This window comes from Hippocampus guttulatus, chromosome 9 (assembly GCF_054856545.1).
Source record: "Hippocampus guttulatus isolate MCC_2025c chromosome 9, RoL_Hgut_1.0, whole genome shotgun sequence".
Taxonomy (NCBI): Eukaryota; Metazoa; Chordata; class Actinopteri; order Syngnathiformes; family Syngnathidae; genus Hippocampus; species Hippocampus guttulatus.
The window spans coordinates 6370954-6394304 of NC_141269.1; the positions used below are offsets into that span (position 1 = coordinate 6370954).

Genomic DNA, 23351 nt, shown 5'->3' on the forward strand with positions numbered 1-23351 from the left:
TAACAAATCCGTGAGAAGTGAGCTGTGCAACCAAGTCTTGTTAGGAATGAAATTGGAATTTTTATGAAAGAATAGCCCAAAATATTAAACAAAAAAAATCTAATAAATTGACACCAAGGCAATAATGAAGCGAGGCGATGTTTTAAGTATAAAACATTGTAATTATATCACAATGAGAACGTACACATTATACCTTCAAGTGTTTGCTCAAATGTAGCCAGCACCAGGTACTCGTGCACACGCACACATTCGCGCGCACAGTCAATCATGCATCCACGCACACACACACAAACGTTTTATAACATCTCGTTGAACACGTAATACACATCTGCTATCAGGAACATCCTCACAGGTCTCTGACACAGAACGCTACCCCGACTAGCCAGCCGCCGAAACGCTCCTACGGACGAGTGAACTGCTAGTGCGGAGTCAACATTTTGGGACTTGGCGAAGTCGTTTGAGCGGAGAACGAAGTTGTTTGAATGTATCCGTCGGGCAAACATATCTGGTCAAACATCAAGTAAATGCTTCAAATAAAGCACTTCTGTTCCTACGTGTTTTGCCAAACGCGTTCAACCAAATTTTACGAAATGCATTCCAACAATTATATCGTTACGTTAAAAGGTTTCATGAGGACGCTCGAATGACTTCGCCAAGTCGTCCAGTCGACTTTGCACGGTGTTTGAGCGGCAAGAGTCAACTCAAAAATATTTACTCCACTTTGGCGGTTTCATATGGAAGCGTGGAATCAAAATCTTTTGACCGGAAAATACATTAGAACGCACTTGCGAATAAATACGTTCAAACGTAGTTGCAGGCTAAATGCTATCACGTTGCCGTAATGCTATGATGCGCATTTTTTTTCTTTTTAGCATTTGGCCAGTGCGTTCAAAAATTAAATAAGCGTTCGTTCATAGTTTCACGGTTGTCTGTAGGGCCTGATTCCTGTTCAGCATGTTTTCGCATAATGCATGCGCAAGTCAGTACTCCACGGGATTGTGGGAAAATTCTACGTTTGTAGCATTTAGCCTACAAGTACGTACAAACGTACTTGCCGGTCAACATTTTTTTAAACGCCACGCTGGCAGCTCCAAGCTTCCGTGGTTTTTCACGCTCGCGCGTGCACACCCCGTCTCCTCTTCTGTGTCCTCTGTTCATATTTCAATCTACTCGAAAGGCTTTAAAGCTACTCAGAATTACAAACATTTGACAAGCTACTCGAGCACGGCGAGGGTGTTCAAAAGTGACTTTTGTATTTGGCAGGAATATTGATTTTGACAGCACGGTGCACAGGAGACGACGAATGTTGGTCATCAGGGTCACACTGTGTTTTGCGTTCAATCTCTGTGCAAGAGCGACACCACACCAAGCCGTCACAGCTTCCAATTTGCATTTCCAAGCAGATACAGTGGAGAATCGCTGGCTGATTATGACCGGCATAATTTCTATTTTTAAAATTAAATCACGCGAAGAAAATACTTTTTTTTTTTAAACAAGGCACGTCATGAAAAGGGTTTTCCCTCGCTGCTGACAATGGGGATCACACATTTTAAAAAGATGAGTTTTATGTAGTACTTTTACAACTTCTCGTCCTAATATTCTGACTGCTGTGATAAAACTGCAATGAAGTTTATTTATTAGATTTTTTTAATACAATTGCTTTTTTGTCAGAATTCCCTCTCCAAACTTTACAAGAAAATTCCCCAAAAATGTTTTTTTTTTCTTAGAATGCTTTTGGTCCTACAATTTAGAATAGATTTTCCTCATAACATTTTAACTTGAAACAACACAGGATATTTCTTCAGCATAAGTTTAGGACTTTTTGAAAATGTTGGGGTTTTTTTCTTTTATCTTGCCTGTGGTAATTGTCTTTGGCAAACAATCACCACCGAATCATCTTGGTCTAATGGTCTTATCTCACGTGTGGCCCACAAATCGCCTCGCTCACTCCATCCTCATCCCGACAGGGAGGTTCTGTGCAAGAGATCTTTTTTTAATCAAAGTGTATCGCTGCCACATGAAAAAAAAAGGCTCAGTATTTATTACAAAAAATTCAAAGAATCTGAAAATATGCTCCTTCTGGTAAGCACACCATGACCACCTGGGGGCAGTGTAAGACAGACAGACGGCTGCACTGAGGCGTAATGAAGAATCCCACTTAAGTTCTCGGCATTCCTTGCATCTTTGCAGCAGCCAATGATACTGCAATGCCACGTATCCCACGATTCATAGTAATATATCAATTACGCTTTGAGCTCATCAGTACGGCACTAATATTGGTCGTCCTACCCAGAGGATAAAGAAAACATGATTACTGTTGTGTTGTCAGGCATACAGTTGCTGAAACATTTGTGTTTAATCTGTTTCTTAAAGGATTAAAGCACAGCAACATAGATGCTAATTAGCTTTAGCATTATGTTAGCGAGGCCTAACGATACAACGGGACAGGTGAGCCTGGACGGGGAGTGGGGGGGTTCCAAGAGACGGCTGCTTATGGTCTATATCAGCGAACAATGACAGGTCGAGATTCAGAAATCTCCCTCCCTACTGCTTTGTTTGTGTCAATTATTTGAGAGGCAATCGCTTTACTCATCCATTGTGCTTGTTTCTGCTTGAATGGCGGGAGGTCTTTCTTGTTTAGAAACTCCACAGATTACCACAAACGTTTCATGTCATGATTTGATACTGAGCCTTTTTTTGTGTGTGTGTATGTGTGGCAACAATCCACAAGCAAACTTTTTTTTACACTAACAGACTAAAAAGAACACTACAAACAGTCGTGTTTAAATTCTCGACATGAATGTAAACCGTCAAAGACGACAAAAAAAAAAGCTTTTTTTTTTGTTTCATTTTAAATCTCCATTTTTTTTTGTCTTGGCCCTCCTGCAGTGTTTGAAGAGAGTGCAGATAGGAGGTCGTCAAGAGTTGGTCACCATTAAATGCACCACAGAGTCATAAGCGAAAAAAAATACAACAAAAAAACCACCTGCTTGTCTTCCAAGAGAAAACGCAAGTGAAAAAAAACAAATCTAAACAAAAAACATAGAAAACAACCCTGGCCGCCCTTGCTAAACGCACACGATGGTCATATTGCTGTGTCAGGGTGGAAGCTAACAAACAAACACTGATGTTGGGACGTCGGGGAGACGATCACCCCGCAAAGCTGCCATTGGGTCAATTATTCTTTGAAATCGCTCCGCTCCCGGCCACGCCCGCTCAACTAACACAAAGTCTTTGAAAATAAAACAAAACCAAAAAAAAGTATTCGCATAAAACAAGCTTCAAGCCTGAAAGGTTCCAGCCCCCGGTGGTGACCATTTTTAGGGGGGGCCGACGAGAAGCTGCCGTGGGGCGTTACCAGTGTGGAGGATGGGAGCGACAGGGGTCGGAGGTCGTGGGGGCGGGGTGGGGTGCACGGACCTTTTTGGCACGCCCCCTGCTGGTTGGAAGTGTTTTTGGTTGATGTTTGGAGTGGATGGGTGAGAGGGGGGCAGTGGCAGGGGAGGCAACCTGAGTGGGGGACCGGGCTTTGGGGGCAGGGGCGGGGTCAAGGCACAGAACACAGCAGGAGAGTCTGCCCCCTTCCACAAGTCTCTCTCGACATCGATCCATCTTTCCATGACTAAACAAAGCGATACATACACGCGGCGGCCACTACATTAGGTACACCTGCACAATCTAAGGAGACTGCATCCACGAGTTGGCCTTTACAGAGATAATTGCTCTCAGTTGCCGGCGGTTTTCATGAAGCCCGATTGCACAGTATCATGTTGGGAAACTTTGGAGTGGTAATAGTACAAGAAAAAATGGCATTTCAGTATGACATTTTAAGTGCGTGAAGTCATTTTTTTAGGGGGCTGGGGGGTCAATTTAGAAGAAAACTCAGGGAGGGGAAAAAGTGAAAAATGACAAGGAAAAAAAGTCCCAAACTTATTAGAATTTCTGTTCAATGTTCGGAAAAGGTCATAACATCATTTGTTGTGAATTTTCTTTTCATATCATGAGAGTTATTTATAGCCCAATTTTGAAGAGAGAAAATGGATGTCTTTTTTTATGGAACTAAACGAGATAAGCGATCATAAAAACATGACATTTTATGGGACAAACAAAAAGTCTGTGCAAGAAATTTTGTGCCATTTCACCAAATAAAACCACTTGGAACAACATTATCATCTCTGTAAAGGCTTTTGTATTGTATTTGTGTATACATCCATACCGAGTCAGTTTTGCATATTATATATACAAACATTTGTATGTACCGTATTTTCCACACTAAAATGCGCACTGGATTATGAGGCGCACCTTCAATGAATAGCCTATTTTGTCTTTTTTTTTCATATATTGGACACATCCCATTATAAGACGCAATCTACAATGCATCCACTAGATAGAGCTACGCTCAAGGAAATGCCAACATAACACGACACGACACAACACCCTGATTTATATAGCGTTGATCAGATGTCAGTAAAACTTATTTAATAAAGCAGCGACACAGTTCACGTTACCAACAGCAAGTTATAACATTGACTCGTTAACGTTGAACTCTCTTGCCACTGCTCTATTTCCGTGTTCAACTGCAAAACCGATCGCCTTAAGTTTGAACTCTGCGTTGTAAGCGTGTCTCTAGCGAGGAGCCAATTTGGGGTTGACATATTACCGTAATAACCACACACAAGACGCAACGGATTTTAAGGCGTGCTGTGAGCTTTTCAGAAAATGGAAGGCTTTCAGGTGCGCCTTTTAGTGCGGAAAATATGGTATGTGCACACACACACACAAAAAAAGTGAGTGTGTGTATATATTTTGTCCATATGTAAATAAATATATATATATATATATATATATATATATGTGTGTGTGTGTGTGTGTGTAACTCACTTTTTTTTAAAAGAGCACATGTAGGAAAATAGAATACAAAATGTAATGCAAGAAATAGACTACACTGGCGAATATAGTGATTTTTTGTGTGGGTTTGAAATATTTTGAGCCTTTTATCTCATTTTTTGTTCTTTTATTTATCATTTTTTTTAATAAGGCCTAACATAATGGACCTTTTTTTTTTTCCACAAAGATGTTGCCTGAAGTGGCCAACAGAAGCGCCTCGTCCGTCAACAGTGACTGTCGTTCGTAACCTTCACGTAGGTTAGGAAAAAGATTGTTCTTACAAATGTGAGTACTGTGAAGAGAAAAAAAAAAACGATGGGAGTTGGCCATCTTGAGGGGATGTTCAACACAGAGCTGCTGCAGAGGAATTCCGATTCTGACATTTTGGTGGTTTGACATTAAGAAAATAAAATAAAATGTGAGGCGCAAGTCTCCGGTGGCGCCTTGCGGTCCCGTAGGAACCTTTTGAAACACTCGGGAGGAAGCACCCTCCTCCTGCATGCTCTGCTACATCGCTTCGCTACTGAGCAAATAGAGTTGCGAAAAGGCCATAGTAGTCCATCCACACCATAGGGTGTTATAGTGTAGTGGTCAGTAGTGTGGAATAGTGGTGAGGCAAAAGAAAAAAGAAAAAAAAGGGGGGGCGGGGACAATAAATAATCAAATTGCTCATTTTCTCTGCGGCAGTTCTTTTTGAACTTAATTTTTTTTTTTTTAACACGCTACTGTTATTTTGAACACAGCTTTAGCTTCTATGATGAATAGGCAGTATACAAAAGAAACGATATTTCATGGAAACTTGCGGTGCCAGTGCACCGCATTTTCCGTTGTTTCATTGTTAGAACCGGGCCAACTGGTTCTCCTTCCCCAATCCGGTGCTAAGACAAAAATGTTTCCTGATTCTGGCGTGGGAAAACTATTGATCTTTTCCTCACCCACAAGTGTCTTGACTATTGCTTGTACTGTGTGGCAGGCTAATGAGGTCCTAGTTGTGTACAGACTGCGGAATAACCTGCGGAGGTGGTTTGCATACTTGAAGGCCTTTGTCTGCGTGTTATTGCCATGTGGAAATGACACGGAGCTTTTTTGTTGCGTTATTGTCTGACGCGCGCACACACACATACACGCACATACACACTGACTCCCAAATCCTGATGAACAAGTTAAAGCTATCCATCTCACCACAGAAGTCCCCCACTGCTGTGAGCCTGCAGCGACGCGGGCTAAAGGGCCGGCTGGTTGGGTGGGTACTTACTTGACTGGTTGTTGATTTTTGTTATTTTTTGATTGGTTGCTTGGTCAGTTGGTTGGCTCTTTGTACTCATTGATTGGCTGGCTGGCTGCTTGGTTTGTTGGTGGGTTGGTAAATTATTTGGACTTTTGTTTGTTTGGGACATGACAGATGAGGGTGAAGTAGGGTCAGGGAGGGAGAGCTGCGTGGCGTCCATCGGGTACCGCCTGTGTGGACTGCTCTGATGTGGGTCGTAGTGGTGGTCTGGAGGTGAGGGCGGGTCGAAGAAGCTGTATCGTCTGGTCACGGGAGTCTAACAGTGGTGCGGCTGCAGTCTGTGGGAATGTGGTGCCGTGTAGCTGGTGTCGCTGGAGCTGCTCTGGAGGCTGTAGTGGTCCTCCTCCTCCTCTTCCTCCTCTTCCTCGGGGTCACTGAGGCTCCCCACGCTGTCGACCTCGACAGGGGTGAACTCCATACCCTCAATGTCCACCTCTGCACACACACACACAAAAAAACAAAGAACGCAAACTCATATACCAATACGCCATCACAATCCCAATAGGTTTGCCACGTAAAGTGAGGATTTGCCAAGGTGGGACCGAATGCTTTCTTAAATATGTTTCCACCTGCAAAAGACCAATGAGGAAATCCACCACACGAATGGGCTTGAACCAGAAATTCAGATTTTTTTTTCCCATACATATGTTTTAGGCGGATTGCAAAGTGGTTTTGGCATCACCTGAGGATAGATTTGAGCCTAATTATCATGTGGTTTTCCATTAAGATCACAGTGAGGTCCACGGGACAGAGACTAGGCAGAGGAATACAACTAAGTTGTTGAAACAAACAACATGGGGTCAAGGGTTAGGGTTGGGTGTGGGTTAGGGATGTAGTTGGGTTTGGGTTTAGGGTTAGGGTCAGGGTCAGGGGTTAGGTATGGGGTTGGGCTTAGGGTTGCGGTTAGGGTTGGGGTTAGGCTCTGGGTTCGGGGTTAATGTGAGGGTCGGGTTAGCGTTGGGGTTCAGGTTGGGGTTAGGGTTGGGTCTGAGTTAGGGTTGGGTTAGGGTTTAGGGTCAGGGTTAGGCCTAGGTTTTAGGGTTGGGGTTTAGGGGGTTAGGGGTTAGGGGTAGGGGGTTAGGGGGTTAGAGTTGGGGTTAGGGGTTCGGGGGTTAGGGTTAAGGTTAGGGGTTAGGGTTTGGATTAGGTTTAGGGTTTAGGATTTAGGGTTATGGTTAGTGTTTGGGGTTAGGGTTAGGTTAGAATTTAGGGTTAGGGTTCAGGGTTCAAGTTAGGGTGAGGGTTTAGGGATAGGGTGTGAACATGTGTGTCAGGCCTCTCTAGATCATGACCGAGTGGAAGAGCACACGGAGTTGCGGCTCAGACCACGGTTTTGCTGAATGTACAACCAACACTGCTGCCAAAAAACTTTCTCTTCCAGCTTTATGTACAGTGTTGCTGAGTCATCTTTAATCTTCACACACAAAGTCGCTGTTCCTGGATTGCTCTACTGCACGGGTAATAAATTAAAGTAAATTTACCAATTATTTCGATTTTTTGTGTGCGTGTGTGTGTGTGTGTTACTGATTGTGTCGGTCTACCCACACAGGGTATGTGAATTGTTGTCTCATTGTGTGATTGGTGAGGCTTATTTTCCACCATCCTACATGCCAGTCAGCAAGTCCGTCGGTCAGACACCCCCGCTGTTTGAAGCACAGCAGTAATGTATCCTAGGTCAGCGTACCTTGCTCAGAGTCGGTGGAGATGGTGGAGCCCATGCTGTCAGTGCGAATGCGCTCCACAGAACCAGAGACCGAGAGTTGCTCGAGGCGGCGTTTGAGGTAGCGATGCTCTCTCTGCAGCTGCTCCTTCATGTTTAAAGCCTTCCTGTCCTGCTCTTCCAGCTTCTGCAAACATATACAGACAAAGGCCACTGATGTTGGATCCATGCTAATTTGCATCAGAAATGGAGGCAAAATTTCACTCGGGTACTCATCTCCTCATCTCATGCATGTGATATTCAATGTAAGCTACTAACGACACAAGAGATACGACCGTACAAAAAAAATGGTTGCCAGTTGAGTCATCCCACAAGTCGAACTCTCAGTTTAAGATGGTGACCGATAATATGAAAAATATTCAAGCGAGAAGAAAAAAAAAACTTGGCAGAAAAACCAAAACTGAAAGTCTAGCAAACCCGTTTTATTTTCACTCCAACTAGGCCAAGGTACAAAATGTTTAACAAGTGCATTTCAACATCTATGAAGGAAGTGGCCAGATTCTTCTCTTTTTTAGTGTCGGATTAACGAGAAGTTTCACACCAAAGAGGCTCTTCTCTGGTCAGACAACATGACACGAATCAGACTGTAATGTTTGCACAGAGACGGCTTGCACAATAAATAGGAAATGAAGGGTTAAAACGGAATTTTCCACCGACCACATGGCACTGCTTCGGCTGCTCATAAACAGAACAAACATTGTTACTTCAGCTTTGCTTTGAAGGAGACATCTGAAAATTCTCACCCCCCCCCCCACCCCAAAAAAAACATGGTTATTTGGAACTCCTCTGTTTGAAGTCTTACTACCTTGACTTCCCACTTCATGTCTCCCAGGACATGAAGTGGGAAGTCAACACCATCTCCATCCTGAAAAGGGCCCTGCAGAGGATGTACTTCCTGAGGCTGCTGAGGAAGCATGGCCTGCCACAGGAGGTGCTACGACAGTTCTACACGGCAGTCATCGAATCAATCCTGTGTTCTTCCATCACGGTTTGGTTTGGGGCCGCCACAAAAAAGGACAAAATCCGACTTCAACGGACAGTTAGGACGGCGGAAAAAATCGTTGGCACCGCCCTACCCACTCTTGAGGACTTGCACACTGCAAGAATCAAGACAAGGGCACGGAAAATCCTCCTGGATCCCCCGCACCCTGCCCACCACCTTTTCCAGCTACTCCCCTCAGGCAGACGCTACAGATCCCTGCGCACCAAATCCAGTAGACACTTAAACAGCTTCTTCCCTCTAGCCATTAACTCCTTAAACAGTCACTGACGTAGTCACTCTTCTTGTACTACAAATACTGCTACTGGTTACTCTAAAATGGTTCAATGATTTGTTGTTTACGATGATACTAATGCAGCGTGTTATACCGGAGACAAATTCCTTGTGTGTTCTACATACTTGGCCAATAAAGATGATTCTGATTCTGATTCTGATTCTGACCTTGAGCAAAGCTCCAGCTAAAGAAAAACAAGCTCAAAGCAACATGCTTCACCCTGGGCATGGTGTTGTTCTTGTTTACGCTTCTTGTGGAAGTGTGTCATGAAGTTAGTCCTTCATATCGTCAACCCGTAAGACATTTTCTGCAAAAACAACACTGTGCATCCCCAGAAGAACCGACAAAATCAGATCGAAGGAAGGGATCTAGCCAACCTTTGGCTGACAAACTAAAAGGATCATCTTTTGCATCTCGTTTGAGAAGCGTCCTTGAATACCTTGATGTGCATCTTGGCCCTTTTCAGCAAGCTCAGTGTGGTGTGTCTGGTGCTGTCTGGACCCAAAGGCACCAACTTCTTCAACTGCTCCAAGTACAGCCGTAGTTTGGCACGCCTGAAAGCACACAAGTGGAGTGTGAGTGGGCGACTATCCAAAAGCAGTAAATTGTGAGACGTCGTGACCTTGAAGGGCCTTTGCAAATACTTCTGTTCCAAGACTCACTGTTCTTGTCTTGGGAGAGAAAATTAAATTTAAAAAAAACATCCACGGAGAAAGAGAGACTCGTTACTACACGATCAGGAATGATTCCCTGCGGATTTGCATGCTTGTCATTAAAATGCATGGACCTCACCTGCACTTCCCGACCTGTGTTAAGTGTGCTTTTGCGCGCCTGTACAATGGCACCTTTACTCACGAAATTAATTGGTTCCGGAAAAAATTTCTTAACTAGAAAATTGTGTAAGTCGAGACGCGTTTTCCATGTAAATGCCCTAATCCGTTCCAAGCCCCCCCCCCCCACCCCAATTAAGACATAAATATTTTCTAAAGCATAGAAATGCATCAAAAAATGGAACAAATACACGTTACAATTAGATTAGTGCACAATAAATGAGCGTTGTGCATAATGTTAAAAAAAAAAAAAGAATAAAGAATAAAAATGTTGGTCATTTAACTTTTAACTGCGTCCTCATCGTCTCGTTTTTTTTTTTGTTTGTTTGTTTGTTTTGTTTTTGCCCTCTTTAGTTCATGTTCTCGCTCAGAAGTGTTTTTTTTTTCTTGGCGTTTTGTAAAGAACTGATCCAAGGATGTTTGCTTTTGTCGGCTTTTAACAGTCTTTCGAAAATGTCTAAGGCAAACATCAGCATCGTCAGCGATCGCCGGACTGGTGAACACTTTTTCTGGGTGATTAACATTTACGTAAAACTATCGGAACGCCACATGGCATGAGGGGCGAATGACGAGGACGCTGCATAGACACATATCTATTTATCTACACGCATACACATACGGTAGAGGTCCCTCTTAGCCAATGGGATGCCAGGAAGATGATCGGTAATAGCCAATGGCAGAGCAGCTGGAAGTATGTTGCGTTCAGGAAACTCTGAGCTGCAGTGAGCAGCCCATACTGTATTTTTTCCTTTGGTCTCTTGAAATTTCTTTCGCAAGAAGAGGCAATATTTTCCTGTTGAGGCATTTCGTAACTTGAAAATTTCGAATAAAGAGACGTTCGTAAGTAGAGCTAGCACTGTATCAGACGTTCTTTGGTCAGAATCCGTTAATGGGTTTGTAAACCTGATCCATTTCCTCCCGTGATTCATTTTGTCCTGTACATTTACCAAAATGTGTCACGACAAACTACAAGGCAGCTCTCTCTTTCTTCTCTTATTTGGTCAGCGGCAGATGCAAGGTTCATCTGTTTGCACATACCTTTGTGAATTCACTATTCGGCATCATTTGGTTGTTTACGTTCATTTGTCACACGCATGGCTGTGAATGATGAACTGTGTTTAAAGTGTTTTCTCGGCACAATCATAGGGAACAATAATTAGAATTCAATCATTGGCTTCATACTTGGCAAAAGAAAAACAGACCAAGCCAAGGGGGAAGCAAACTCCATTTCAACAAACTAAACCGGGCATAAGTGGGAAACCACGCCATGGGTTCAGGGGCCGCCTTGTTGAACAGCTAAAAGGATCTGTCGTAGGCTCCTGGAGCGTCGCGGCATAGAGAAACTTGGAGCAAATGTTATTGTGGACTAAAATGACAGGCATGGGAAGTTCCCCCTCGTACGAGCTGAACTCGAGAGACAAACTGCGGCCTCAAAAAGCCTTGCGTTGGAGCCAAGTCTCCCCCTTGCCAAGCTAATGTCCCTGAACCCGTAAGTCAACATCTCTGTACATGCACATGTGCAGGTCTAATTCCACGATGGTGACAAAATAAAGCATCACCGCACAGATGGGCTTGTCTGTATTATCCAACGGGCTACTTTGATGCTGAAAAAAAAGATCTCGGTGGATTAACTCTCTGTCTGTCCTTGGTCCGTTCTAATTTGTTCATGAGGGCCTTTCAATCCTCCATTAGTCAAGCTTGTCCATGAACCATTTCTTTGTTCTGCGTAACCCCCCCCCCCCCCCCCCCGCGCCCAGCCAGTCCCTCGTTCCTTTGGCTAACTCCTTCTGAATAGTAAGCAAACCCCAACAATGGAAGGTCTCCACTGAACATTGCTGCAACCACAATAAACCTTATCAGGGAGATGAAGCTCTCTCCGAAGGGCAACATTTGGACGAGCTCTCACTCCTGACACAAGCACAGCCCTTTTCCCTATTTCGTCTTCAGGAAGGGCGTTGCCAGTGCGTTGTACACAAGACCTTCTTAGAAGCCTGTTTCATCTTGAGGTCAGCCAGGGACCACCAGCTAGTCTCGGCGACCTCCTACCCACATCTCAAGTCCGCTCCAATTTTAAAAGGAAATGAAAACTTGCTCAATGTCCTTTAAACAGACTTTACCTCTCTACAGGTGCATTTGGCATTCCCTGGAAAGGGCGTGTGAAAGTTCTCTGGTTCTTTTATTTCCTCTTGTCCCAAGGGGCAGTCGCAATCCCCCCCTATATCCGCGGACCCCACCGCCTCACCCCTTTGCTCCACTCTGCCAACACCAACACATCCTCGTCCCGTCGGAAAACAAGTGTCTTCAGAGGACAAGGGCGGGGACTCCACCTCCAACCTGCCCCAGTCACCAGCCACATGAAGCACTTGGACCTTGTCCAGGGGAAGCAGGCAGGAAAGAGCTGGGGTCTGCAGCAAGGGGGGGGGGGGGGGGGGGTATTGGTGTCTTTCTGGAAGGGAGCGGGCTCCGAGCGAGTGGATGACTTTCTCTCGGTTTGAAAAAAAAAAGGGCTCTTTGAGCGCAGTGTGCTCAGCTGCACCAGGCAGCGCTCCACACACATCATCCAAAGGGTAACTTGAGCCAATGGGCAAGATTCTTGCACCCCACTTCCCCCGTCTGCCTCTCTTGTTCTGAAAAACAAAAACAAGGCGTTGCCTCGTACACTCGCCTGACTACCCGCTTCTGCCCCCAAGAAAATGGACATTTTTTGACGACTTACTCACTGAAACACCTAATCGGTAACCGCATAATTTAGCTGGCATGTAACAACTAGAAATGTGTATACAGATGCACTCCCTTCATTACTTTTAGGCACAGATGGGCAAATGGCGGCTACATTTGCTTGATCCACGACAGGATGAACACTCTTTGTGGGAGGATCACTCTTCTCTTGTTCATGGAAACACCAGTTTTCATGCAAGTGTCGCCCTGAGCAGATTAATGTTGTGATAGTGGAGCTATGAATGGAGCTAGACATCATGTTGATGTTCTGTGCAGCTCCCGATTCAAGAGATAGAGTGAGCCAGAAAGCTATGGATGATGCCAGCCACTGATTCGTTCGGAGGTACTCGAATGGGATTCCTGTATGTGAAGCCAGTGACTGAAAAATTTTCAAGGTCAATTTTTTGGAAAAACTGGACATCACTTGTCGCGGGCTGGCTTGTTTTGACACAATTAGGTGTTCATTCGCCACTTACACAGTGGCAACAACTAAGTAGCCCTATTTTCCTAAGTCGAGCGCTAAGTGCAAACAAATCCAGACGTCAGCGTACAAGATTTTGAGCCAAAAGAGATGGGATGCTATTAGAATATTTTAACAATGGTAATGATTGTAATTGGTCCAAAGAGTTGATTTGTACAATGATTCAATGGAAATGTTCAACACTGATGTCATAATTATGAATGAAATCCAGTGCTTTGCACCACAAATTTCAGCAGAGCAAAGAATCTGTCATCCAGCACCTCGATTAAAAACACCAAAATCCTGTTAGACCAACTGTGCTGCAAAAGAAACTAGCTTTTGAAAAATCAAAAATGTAGTCTTTTTTTTTTTTTGGTGACCAAATTTGCAGATGCGCTGGGGGCGAGGCAGAAACGCCCACTATCAAATTCACAAACATGCTGAATTAGTCCATTGCCCCGACATGAAAATGACGAGGCGCCCGTTTTTACGTTGAGCGCAGACTACTTTCTGTTACCAAATTGTTGGATGATTCAGAGGCGACGCCACTACGTGTGCCGAAACGCCCAAATGGTCACAACGCGGCTGGCTCCGAAGATGCTAGACTAGACTTGCATTGCCACGAAAATGAAGTTACGCCCGTTTTTAGGCCGAGCGCATGAGAGCCAGTCTACCGAAAGAGGGCCCCTGGAGTTGAATGTTGTAATGGAAGATAAAAAAGTTGAATTGCTTCACAATTCTAACGTAACACAACATAATCAATAAATATAAAGCTTCTTCTAGACGGGGGGGGGGGGGGGGAGACATGGTGCGACAATAAACCACATTTACAGTGTCTAATGGGAGCACTAAAAAGACACCTTGACAAGACATTCGGGTTAGAATTTGTTTACCCTCCACGAAGAAGTGTAAAATAACGAGTCATAATTAGCCCCACGATGGGCAGCAGTGGTTCAGTCTGGAAGGTGTTGGTTTGGGTGCCGGAAGAACATAGACTTGGTTAATAGCCCAAACGTCTGCTGTTGAGGTGTCCTTGTGACATCTCTGCACGATGGAGCTTTATGGGGTTGCTGTTACAGTGTGCTTTTTATCCTGTGTGATTATAAAAGGAGTAAACATCGAAGTATGCCTCAGGGGGGCCAGCCTCTTCTCAACAATCTCGGGCCCAATGCTGTTCTGCAGCTTTAAATAATATCACACGATCTTCATCAGCAGATCTGGCCAAGTCGTCATGGTAATATGATTGCTACGTTTAAAAAAAAAAAAAGGAGAGACTGCAAAATCTACCAATAATCTGAATGTTCATTCTTAATGGAAAATGAACTTGAAAAAGAGTTGAATGATTCTGGTAAAAGGTTTAGCATTTTGCCTTTTTCAAATTTCTTTCCTGCACTTTTTCCTTCTGGAAAACATGAAACCAGTTACAGTGGAAACCAACAATCAGTCTCCTGGAGTACCTTAGTGGTGCAGATTGTCTCTTAAGGCTCCAAGTGTAAGTCAAAAGATGTCTTCCTTTACATCCAAAGAGTTGTTTTGGGCCTCGCATTACACTCTTGTTTTACCATTGACATTCTGCATCCTGACTTCCAACAGGTCTGGGCAAGACCTTCCTCAAGCACTACATGTTTTGTTTGCGGTGTTATTGTGACTGTGTCGAAGAAAAGCTCGCAATGCATCAGACAGGGCCAGGTCAAAACTGGCGAAGGATCACCGAAGCACGTGCTTACCCAATGAGGAGACGCACACTCGTATTTAGCACAGTTCATTTATAGGGGGATGTGACTCCGACTCCCTCCCACCCTGCCTCACTCACTTGTGTTATTCCCAAGTCAAGCCCTGGTCACGCTATGTTTATCAGATGGCCCAAAACAGCCAAGCAAAGTGTGGCACCACAAAGTTGTGCACATGAAGGAGAGCGGACAGATTGCAGCGTCTGGTATGTAGGGGTCTGAATCACATCACATTTTCCAATTTGTCTGGCTTCAACAGTGGATGCTCTTTGATTCGGAGGTCATAAATACTGTCGCAGTCAGAAACGGCGTTTACAAGAGTTAGCGAAAGATGTAATAGGATAAGAATTTCTTGGGGCTTTTGTTTGAAGAAACATTTGAAAATGGTTCCCGGTGTGGTAGTTTTTAAAAAGGATAGGGGTGTCGTCTCATTTGAGTCGTGGGCCAATTTGGAGTCATGTCTTCCCTCAGAGGGCCTCTATGACAGTGAAACCACAAAATTATTACTTGTCCACAAAAAACTGATGACTAGTTCTGAAATCAGTCAAGTCAATTATAATAGTTTGTTCGATTATTGTTCAAGTGAGTGTAAACTGGGGAGCAAATTTATTGCAAAATCTCAACGTTATTTATTACACATGACAATTTGACATTTCGGTACAGATTTTAGCAAGTTGACACACTTGATGATTTGCTTTTGCGGGCTACATAAAATGACCTGGAGGGCCGGATCTGGCGTCCCGGGCCTTGAGTTTGACACCTGCGGTCTAAACGCTAAACAACAGTTGCAGAAGCGTGCATTGTTTCACCTGCAAAAGAAAAATCCAAGACGTTGGCTTAAGTCTGCAATTCAATTTGACGTGGAGTCACGTCTGCAGGGAGGCAACCACCTGACTGCTCTCACGTGCGTAGTACCACGGGATGAGTTGTGTCTGATCTCTGGCCTTCCCTCACCGCCTTCCTCCATGAGAGGCTGAGTGCCAAAACAAAGCCAAAGCAGAGAGCGGAAAAGGAACTTCAACAAAAAAAATTACTGAAACTGGAGCAAGCTATTTAAACTGCTGACTTGCGCTCCAAGGTTACGCGGGTCCGGCTCGGGCCGTTCTCACAAGATTCCCTTGGTCGACAAACAACAATGACTATTTTAAGTCAACGGCAAATGCTGTGTTTGTGTGAGCTGTACCAGAGATGTCACGTGAACATGGCTGGTCTGACACTATCCTGGAGACAACAGCTCTTTCTAGCAGGGACATATGAGTGCACAAAGGGGGGGCAGGTTATGAGAAGGCCAGCCAGTGCAAACAACAAACCCTCAACCCTCACTCGCTCGTTCGCTGCGCCGCTAATGAGGCTGCTGCGGCCCAGCAAATTCCTCAGGCCGTATGCAGAGGAATGAGTGGCTTGATTGGCACACAGCCAATCCGGCTATATGAAGGTCAACAGTCATCAGGAGACCCCCACCCCCACCCCACCCCACCCGCCCCCCTTTTCCAGTGTTTCCTCAAACCGCTCGCTCTTGCGGAGAAAAGAAAAATTCCAGGTCTGTGGGGTTTGAGCCCACAAAATAACATTTTAGTATGAGGATCATCTTGGCAGCTGTAAAAGCACCTGAACTTTACACCGTCATGGCACGAGATGCCAGTTGGGCTCAGCTAATAATGTTATGATTGGCCACCTTTATCTGATTAAGACAGAAGAAACTGCATAAACCGCGTAACATCATAGCAGCGTGACAAGGTCAGCCCCGCCAATGGATTCAACAAAGACAAACATAGAATCTGTTGAAGAAAAGGCATCGTGTCGTGTGATAGTTCTGTGTCAGGCAATCAGCGAAATGCATGTCCGCCCCATCGATAACATGAAGTCAGTATCAAATCACAGGATGACAAAAATCCATGGATGTGCTGAGCAGAATCGTACCACCGAGGTGAACATTTTTGTTTTGACAAATCATCCATCCATCCATCCATTCATTTTCTGATCGGCTTATCTTCACGAGGGTGGCGGGCGTGCTGGCTTCGGGCAGCTGCTATCCCAGCTGCCTTCGGGCAGTAGGCAGGGCACACCCTGAACCGGTTGCCAGCCAATCGCAGGGTACACACAGATGAACAACTATGCAGGCTCACACTCACACCTCCGGACAAGTCACAGTGTTCCATTAACCTGGTGAAAACATCCCTCATGATATGCTGCCACCTATTGGTCTGGAGGGGGAAATACATAAAGACAGAGTGTAATTACACCGACAATGGAAAACGAATTTGTAAAGAAGTCGGAAGAGAACGGAGGTATTCGATCATAATCATCTGCGAATGCAGTTGTGAAGTCCTAATGACGGTAAATATTTGATTATGCCATAAATATACAGTACAACAAGCAAATGAAAAACAGCAGGTATGGGGGTAACTCTGCCTGCCTTCCAGTGCTGCGTGGCAACCTATTCTTACGCCAGTCGGTAGTCTTCACTAAACTGCGGCATAATTCAAAGCCGGACTTCCTCATTTGATGAGGCAAAATTTGCTGATGTCTTACTTAAGATGAACCGTGGGAAAGAAAATATAAAGCACGGTACTTTGTCCTTGAGGCTTTCTTCCAATCATGTTATCCTACTGCGGTACGAAAATGTTGTTTTTGGCTTTCAAACAGAAACTGCTCCGCCTCCCGCACCCCACCCCCGCACTCGGCCTCCTCTAGCCTATTTAGCAGTCAAAGTGAATCACCTCGCGTGAGTGTGAATCACCACGGTGCGACTGGTGTGATTTAGGCTAGCCTAGCTGTGGTGGCTCCACATCTGGCCGGCTGGTCTCCGGTGTGCACGCGGCACATTTGTGCGGAGGAGGGCTCAGGGCTGGTGAAGGAACCTACCCCGGGGCCAAGTAGCCAATAGCCATCCAAACACGTATACAGTGGGCCTTTCAGCAACTCCTCATCAGTCTCCCTGTCGCCCTGCCCTCAACGTGTTTACATTTAACTCACATCACATGTGCTGCCTGTGAAAACAAGCGTGGACGTGAGAGTGGCCATGTATCCCACATGCACGCGAGAGGTGCAGCGTGAGAGGCCTCTCTCGCCTTGATATGAAATGTCAGTCACACAGGGACAAGACGTGCTTGTTTTCTGTCATCCGCGCCCTCCCCCACTCCCCCCCGCCCCCGCGACCATCTCTCAGACCAGCGACAACTGCAAGACGAGACAGACGTGTACGCGTCCCCCATAAACACCATCTCTTGACGGCGGCAACATGACGCCGGCGTTCTCACATGACTGTGCGCTGACACGCAAGAGGCGTTTACTTCACTCAGCACTCGAAACTCGGCCATTGAACAACAGGAAAGCGAAGCGTGCCTGTGTTTCAAAAGGAGTATTTCCATTGCCGCGTGCTTGGGAATGCCATGTGAGCGCAGATCATTTGACTTATTTTTTTTTTTCCACCTTGAACATACAATCCCTGTGTGAACACGGATCATGACAAAATCCCTTCCTCAGCGCAGGCTGCTTACACTGGTCTTAAGAGGAAAGCAGATGTCAAATAGAAGCTAAAGAGGAGCGCGTGCAAAGCAAAAAGAAAAGCAGATCAGAAAGGAGAGGAGGACACTAAAGAAAGGCTACCCTGTGTGCCTCACAATCATTTCAGCACAATGTCAAATGACAGATTTGGACGGTAATTGCCTTCCGCTGTGAGCTCGCAGGAGGTACATGTTCCACATGTCGGGACGGACTAGCACGGACAAGTTCCGAGAGCTCAATAAACACATTCCCCTGACATGGACGCGCTCGGCTTTTTCGAATGTAGCCCTGTCAATGATTAGCACACAGGAATCCTGTGGCATGACAGAAGAGCTCAGCATCGATGTTTACTGTAACGCAGGATTAGGAACAGTGGTGTGGGCGCCACCCAACCGAGCGGAGGAGCGGAACAAATTTGGAAGGTAAAGCGAAGGCACAGTACATACAGCCACTGAAGTTGAGTGCACTGAAGTTGTATGAGTAACCTTTTTTTTTTTTTTAAAATATAATAATAATAGCCTTTTGAAAATAGCCAAACATTTTGAGCCCATTATGAAACCTCAGTTCAGCGAGCATCAGGGGTGTGCCCCTCTCTAGTAAAAGATGATTCGATACGTAACTTTGATACATATACATGACATTTAAAGAACGCATCGGGTCCATTCGGCGGGATTGCAATTAGATTGGATTTGGGACGGCTCAGTTTGAGACGGTCTAATGCGATGAGTTTCCTGTTATCTCACAGACGACTCAATTCATATCGTGATACATTTCAAAGTGGAACAATTCGATTCGGAATCAATTTGATGCGCTTGTATCTTTTAAGTCAAGACCGATTTTGCGATTCATTTTGTTTTTTTGTCACATTCGTATGCATTAAAGACTTTGGCCTTATTTGATGGCGTTTTGGTTTTGTTTTGCCTCAGGTATTACAATAAAAATGGAACGCCATTCTTTTCGAGACCTCTACTGAGTATCGTTTCCTGTATACTTTTGTGTTTGTGGACCACCATCATGCACAAAGTCAGGCAAGATTTCAGAAAATCTAGAAAGACCATACCATGCCTCATGAGTTTGTGTTTCCTTTTTCCTTGGCTTTTGGGGGGGGGAAGACAAGTATGCTTCATAAAGACGTTTTAACCGGAAACACATTTTGCTGTTTTGACCTTTGCAAAACACAAGAGCTGCAAACAAGTAATCCGGAAGAGATTGCGTTCCACCTCACAAGGTTCACATTTCTTTTTGTGATTTTTTTTTCACCTTCCTGAACAACAGAAAACGTTCTGTGGCCATCGAGTTTTGCAGTAATTGTCAGCCTTGGTGACTTCCCGCAAAAAAAACCTCTCCCTGCTGCAAAAGGCCCCTCTTACTTAACACTGCATTCTCGCGTCTGTGTGCATACTCTGCTGACCTAAATTTCAGGCTGGCTGCTCCACACACAGCGGCCACATCCCTCCCTATGGCAACGCTCAAGAATGTCTCAGCCTCCGCCTGCATGCAAAGCAGCCAGCTTGCTTTCCTCCCTGTTGTTAACCTCATGTGTTCTTTCATTGTTTTCCTGCCACTCCAACACACTCCTATGCAAAGCTTGCGCCTAATTAAAGTAAAATCACTTTTACCCCCTTTTTTACAAGCATCAGCTGTTTGGCGAACGTTTTGCTACCCGCACAGCTAAAGTGCTGTGCCATGGAGCGGTTACACCTGAGAAGCACCAGGAGCGGATTGCTGATTTTTTGCAGATTTTGTTTTTGTTTGTTTACACTTTGGCCTTGTGCCAGACTGTCCTCCAGGCTTTGACCTGACAAAACCAATGAAAAAAGTCTTTAAAAAGATTTTTTGGTGATGAAATTCCCAGTAGCATGGATAAGTGCATCGCACATCTAAGACTTAACTTTGCACGTATAAGCAAGATGACAAAAAGAGTTTACAGAAGCGATAGGCACGATGCAGCGCTAACAGGCTAGCGCTAGCTGCTACCTGCTACTGTACATGCATTGTCATATGTGTCAAAGGTGAACAGCTTTATTGGTTTTATAATTGACTATTCATATTGTGCAACCTTTGACGCAGCAAATTACAGCGTGACTCATAACATCACTTTTATGATTCCTAGATCAAGTTGAGTCTCAGTGTTACGCTCTACCAATAGCAGGACTTGTGGTTAGCATGTCTGGCACGCAGCTCTGTTGTTCAGGGGTTCAAGTCTCAGCTCCATCCTTGTGTTTTTCAGTTCTCTTTGGGTACGCTGGCTTCCTCCCACGTTTAAAATACAGGCGTGTTATGCTAGCTTCCTCAAGGACTTTCTATTGTCCATCAATGTGAAGGTGAGGGTGAAAAGGCTGTTATGTGATTCGCTGCAACTTGTCCAAATTCACTTGGCTGTAGCTCACCTGCAACCCTAATCAGGACAAGTGCTTTGGAAAATAGAAGATGGATCAGTACATTCCTCATTTCATAGGTGGCGAAGTGAGCAAATTGGAAGTGGGCCAGTCTCCTGCAGCAGATTGCATTTGGCCTCATAGAGTCCATCTGTTTTAAGATTTAAAAACAAAAACAGGAAACACATATTGAATGTGTCACTATTCATTTCATGCATTTTAGCCCTCTGTGACAGTACACTTGGATATAAAAATCAACCTAAAGACAGCCATCTTAGCCTCTGGGAACGCAACCAGCACGTACGAAATGTTTCTCAAAGGCATGTTTTTTTTTTTTCCCCCCCAAACAAGTGCGTGCAGCTGCATTTCTTTGTTGTGTGCGCAGCTGCATGAAATTTGAAGCAGGATTCTCCCACTGTTTAACCGTTCTTCGTCGAGCTGTCACTCACAGTGACTTTGATTGTCCATAAATCTGTGGATCATACCCTTGATGAATTGTTTGCCGTGTAGAAAGGAGACGGCGCATATGTTTCTTTTCTCTTCCCGGCTTATGTTTTACAATGTCCACAAATCATTTGCCAAGTGGCAGACTTTACATTTCAACCGACGAAAAGTAGGGCCAACTATTTATGAAGCTGTTTTTCAGTGCAATGCGATGCATCGTAAGATTGGGGATGTTTTGCGCATAGCACATGACTTTGTCTGCGGGTCACTACACCCTCATGAGGAATGTATGTGACAGTGTGGCATTTTGAGGAAGTTAAACACAAAGGCCAGATGCAGTAATGAGCCACATAAATGTTCTCCCCTACCCGCCCCCCAAAAAAAAGAAAAAGAAAAAAAATGTCTGGAATATCACTGTGCTGCTGTAACATCTCTTCATGACACAAGTCCTGAAATGACCTCGACTGCATTCCCATAGCGGGATGCAATCTTCATTTAAACTGTCCGACCAGCCACCTTCCACATCAACAGTGGGTCACAAGAGAGGATTTATAACTTCACAAGAAGAGCGACTGGCACAGATGAGTGTTGGCATAGAAGCCGGATAACAGCGATAAAGGCCCTCTGTGAGAGAAGGGAGGATTGAAGGGTGTGCGGGGTGGGGGTGCTGCTCTCCCTCTCCATACCGCCTCAGGTTTCTGCTGACTCAGTGACTTTTACGGGGTGAAAAAGTAGAGGTGGAATGAGGAGAAGGTAACAGAAAAAGCAGATGTGGCCTGTAGAGATAGAAAAAGAGCACAAATGAAGGCGGTCGAGTAGCCATCACGCCATAACTCAAACACATGCTTGCATTCATGAGGCCGGCTTCACTCAAGAGGAAAAGAGCCCCCCATCCCCTCTTCCCTCCCCTTCCCAAAGCCAAATAAGTCATTTATCACAGCTGGGAGCGCAGGACACCGGGAGAGTAAATTTAATTAGAGGGAAGCTTAGAGCGTGGCCAAGTGCACTCAAAAGTAAATTTAAATTGAAAGCCCAACAGTTGCTGCACAGTTGCTGTGGCGGGATGTACAGTGGTACCCTCGATTTGTGCAATTCATAAACTGAGCAAAATACATGGGGGGGGGGGGGGGCTTTAAAAGTCACACAAATACTTGGAGGTCAAACTGGCATCATGAGTGATGTCAAGTGATAAGTCAGCATCCATTTTTCCATCCATCCATTTTCTGATCCGCTTTATCCTCACAAGGGTTGCGGGGGGTGCTGGAGCCTATCCCAGCATTCTTCGGGCAGTAAGCGGGGGACACCCTGAATCGGTTGCACACACAGACGAACAACCATCCACGCTCATACTCACACCTAGGGACAATTTAGAGGGTTCAATCAGCCTGCCATGCATGTTTTTGGAATGTGGGAGGAAACCGGAGTATCCGGAGAAAACCCACGCAGGCCCGGGGAGAACATGCAAACTCCACACAGGCAGGCCGCAGCTGGAATTACCTCTGCACTGTGAGGTCGACGCGCTAACCACTGGACCACCGGCCATTCAAAATTTGTTGAAATATTGAAAGACCACAACTTTTTATCTTTTATATCTTTTATTACGGGTATGAAGTGAATCCCTTCATGTTAATGGTACAGTAAATATCGCAAAATCACATTAACATCCTTGTAAAATTAGAATGAAAGTATTTCTGAATATTTCTTTAGCTAAGCTAAATTGAGAAAAATTAAGTTAAAACAACAAGGAAAAACAAAGATTTGTGTCATTTTGAGAGCATTTATTGTACAGATCTCAAAACTCAAAATTAAAACTCAGCAGTCTAGCGTGCAAATTATTGCAAACACAAATAACCTTTGTGTTTGCAATATATAATATTAAATATTTATTCTAACCCAGATAGAATAAATATATAATGTACTATTATTATGATTATTATTATACTTTTGATTATATAAGCTTTTCATGGCTGATGTATGAGCTATCTTCTTGATTAACTTCTGGTTTGCTGTCGTATGAGTGCTTGCTAATTAAGCTGTGGTATTATTTTCTCTCTCGACACTTATTATTTTCTCTCCCAATTAACTGTTCATGCTTGACTAGTCTCCGCTGTAATG

The 23351-nt window shown here is 44.6% G+C and overlaps 1 protein-coding gene across 1 annotated transcript in view; it reads right to left on the reverse strand.

Annotated features, from left to right (window-relative positions):
- Positions 1-127: 127 nt before the first annotated feature.
- The window catches only part of mxd4 (MAX dimerization protein 4), a 31503-nt gene continuing 8279 nt past the window's right edge, over positions 128-23351 (reverse strand). The window contains exons 4-6 of the mRNA XM_086119895.1: positions 9609-9723; positions 7860-8022; positions 128-6610 (exon numbers count right to left, since the gene is read on the reverse strand). Of these exons, the coding sequence (XP_085976021.1) occupies positions 6432-6610; positions 7860-8022; positions 9609-9723 (457 nt within the window). The 3' untranslated portion in view covers positions 128-6431. The remainder of the gene's footprint in view (positions 6611-7859; positions 8023-9608; positions 9724-23351) is intronic.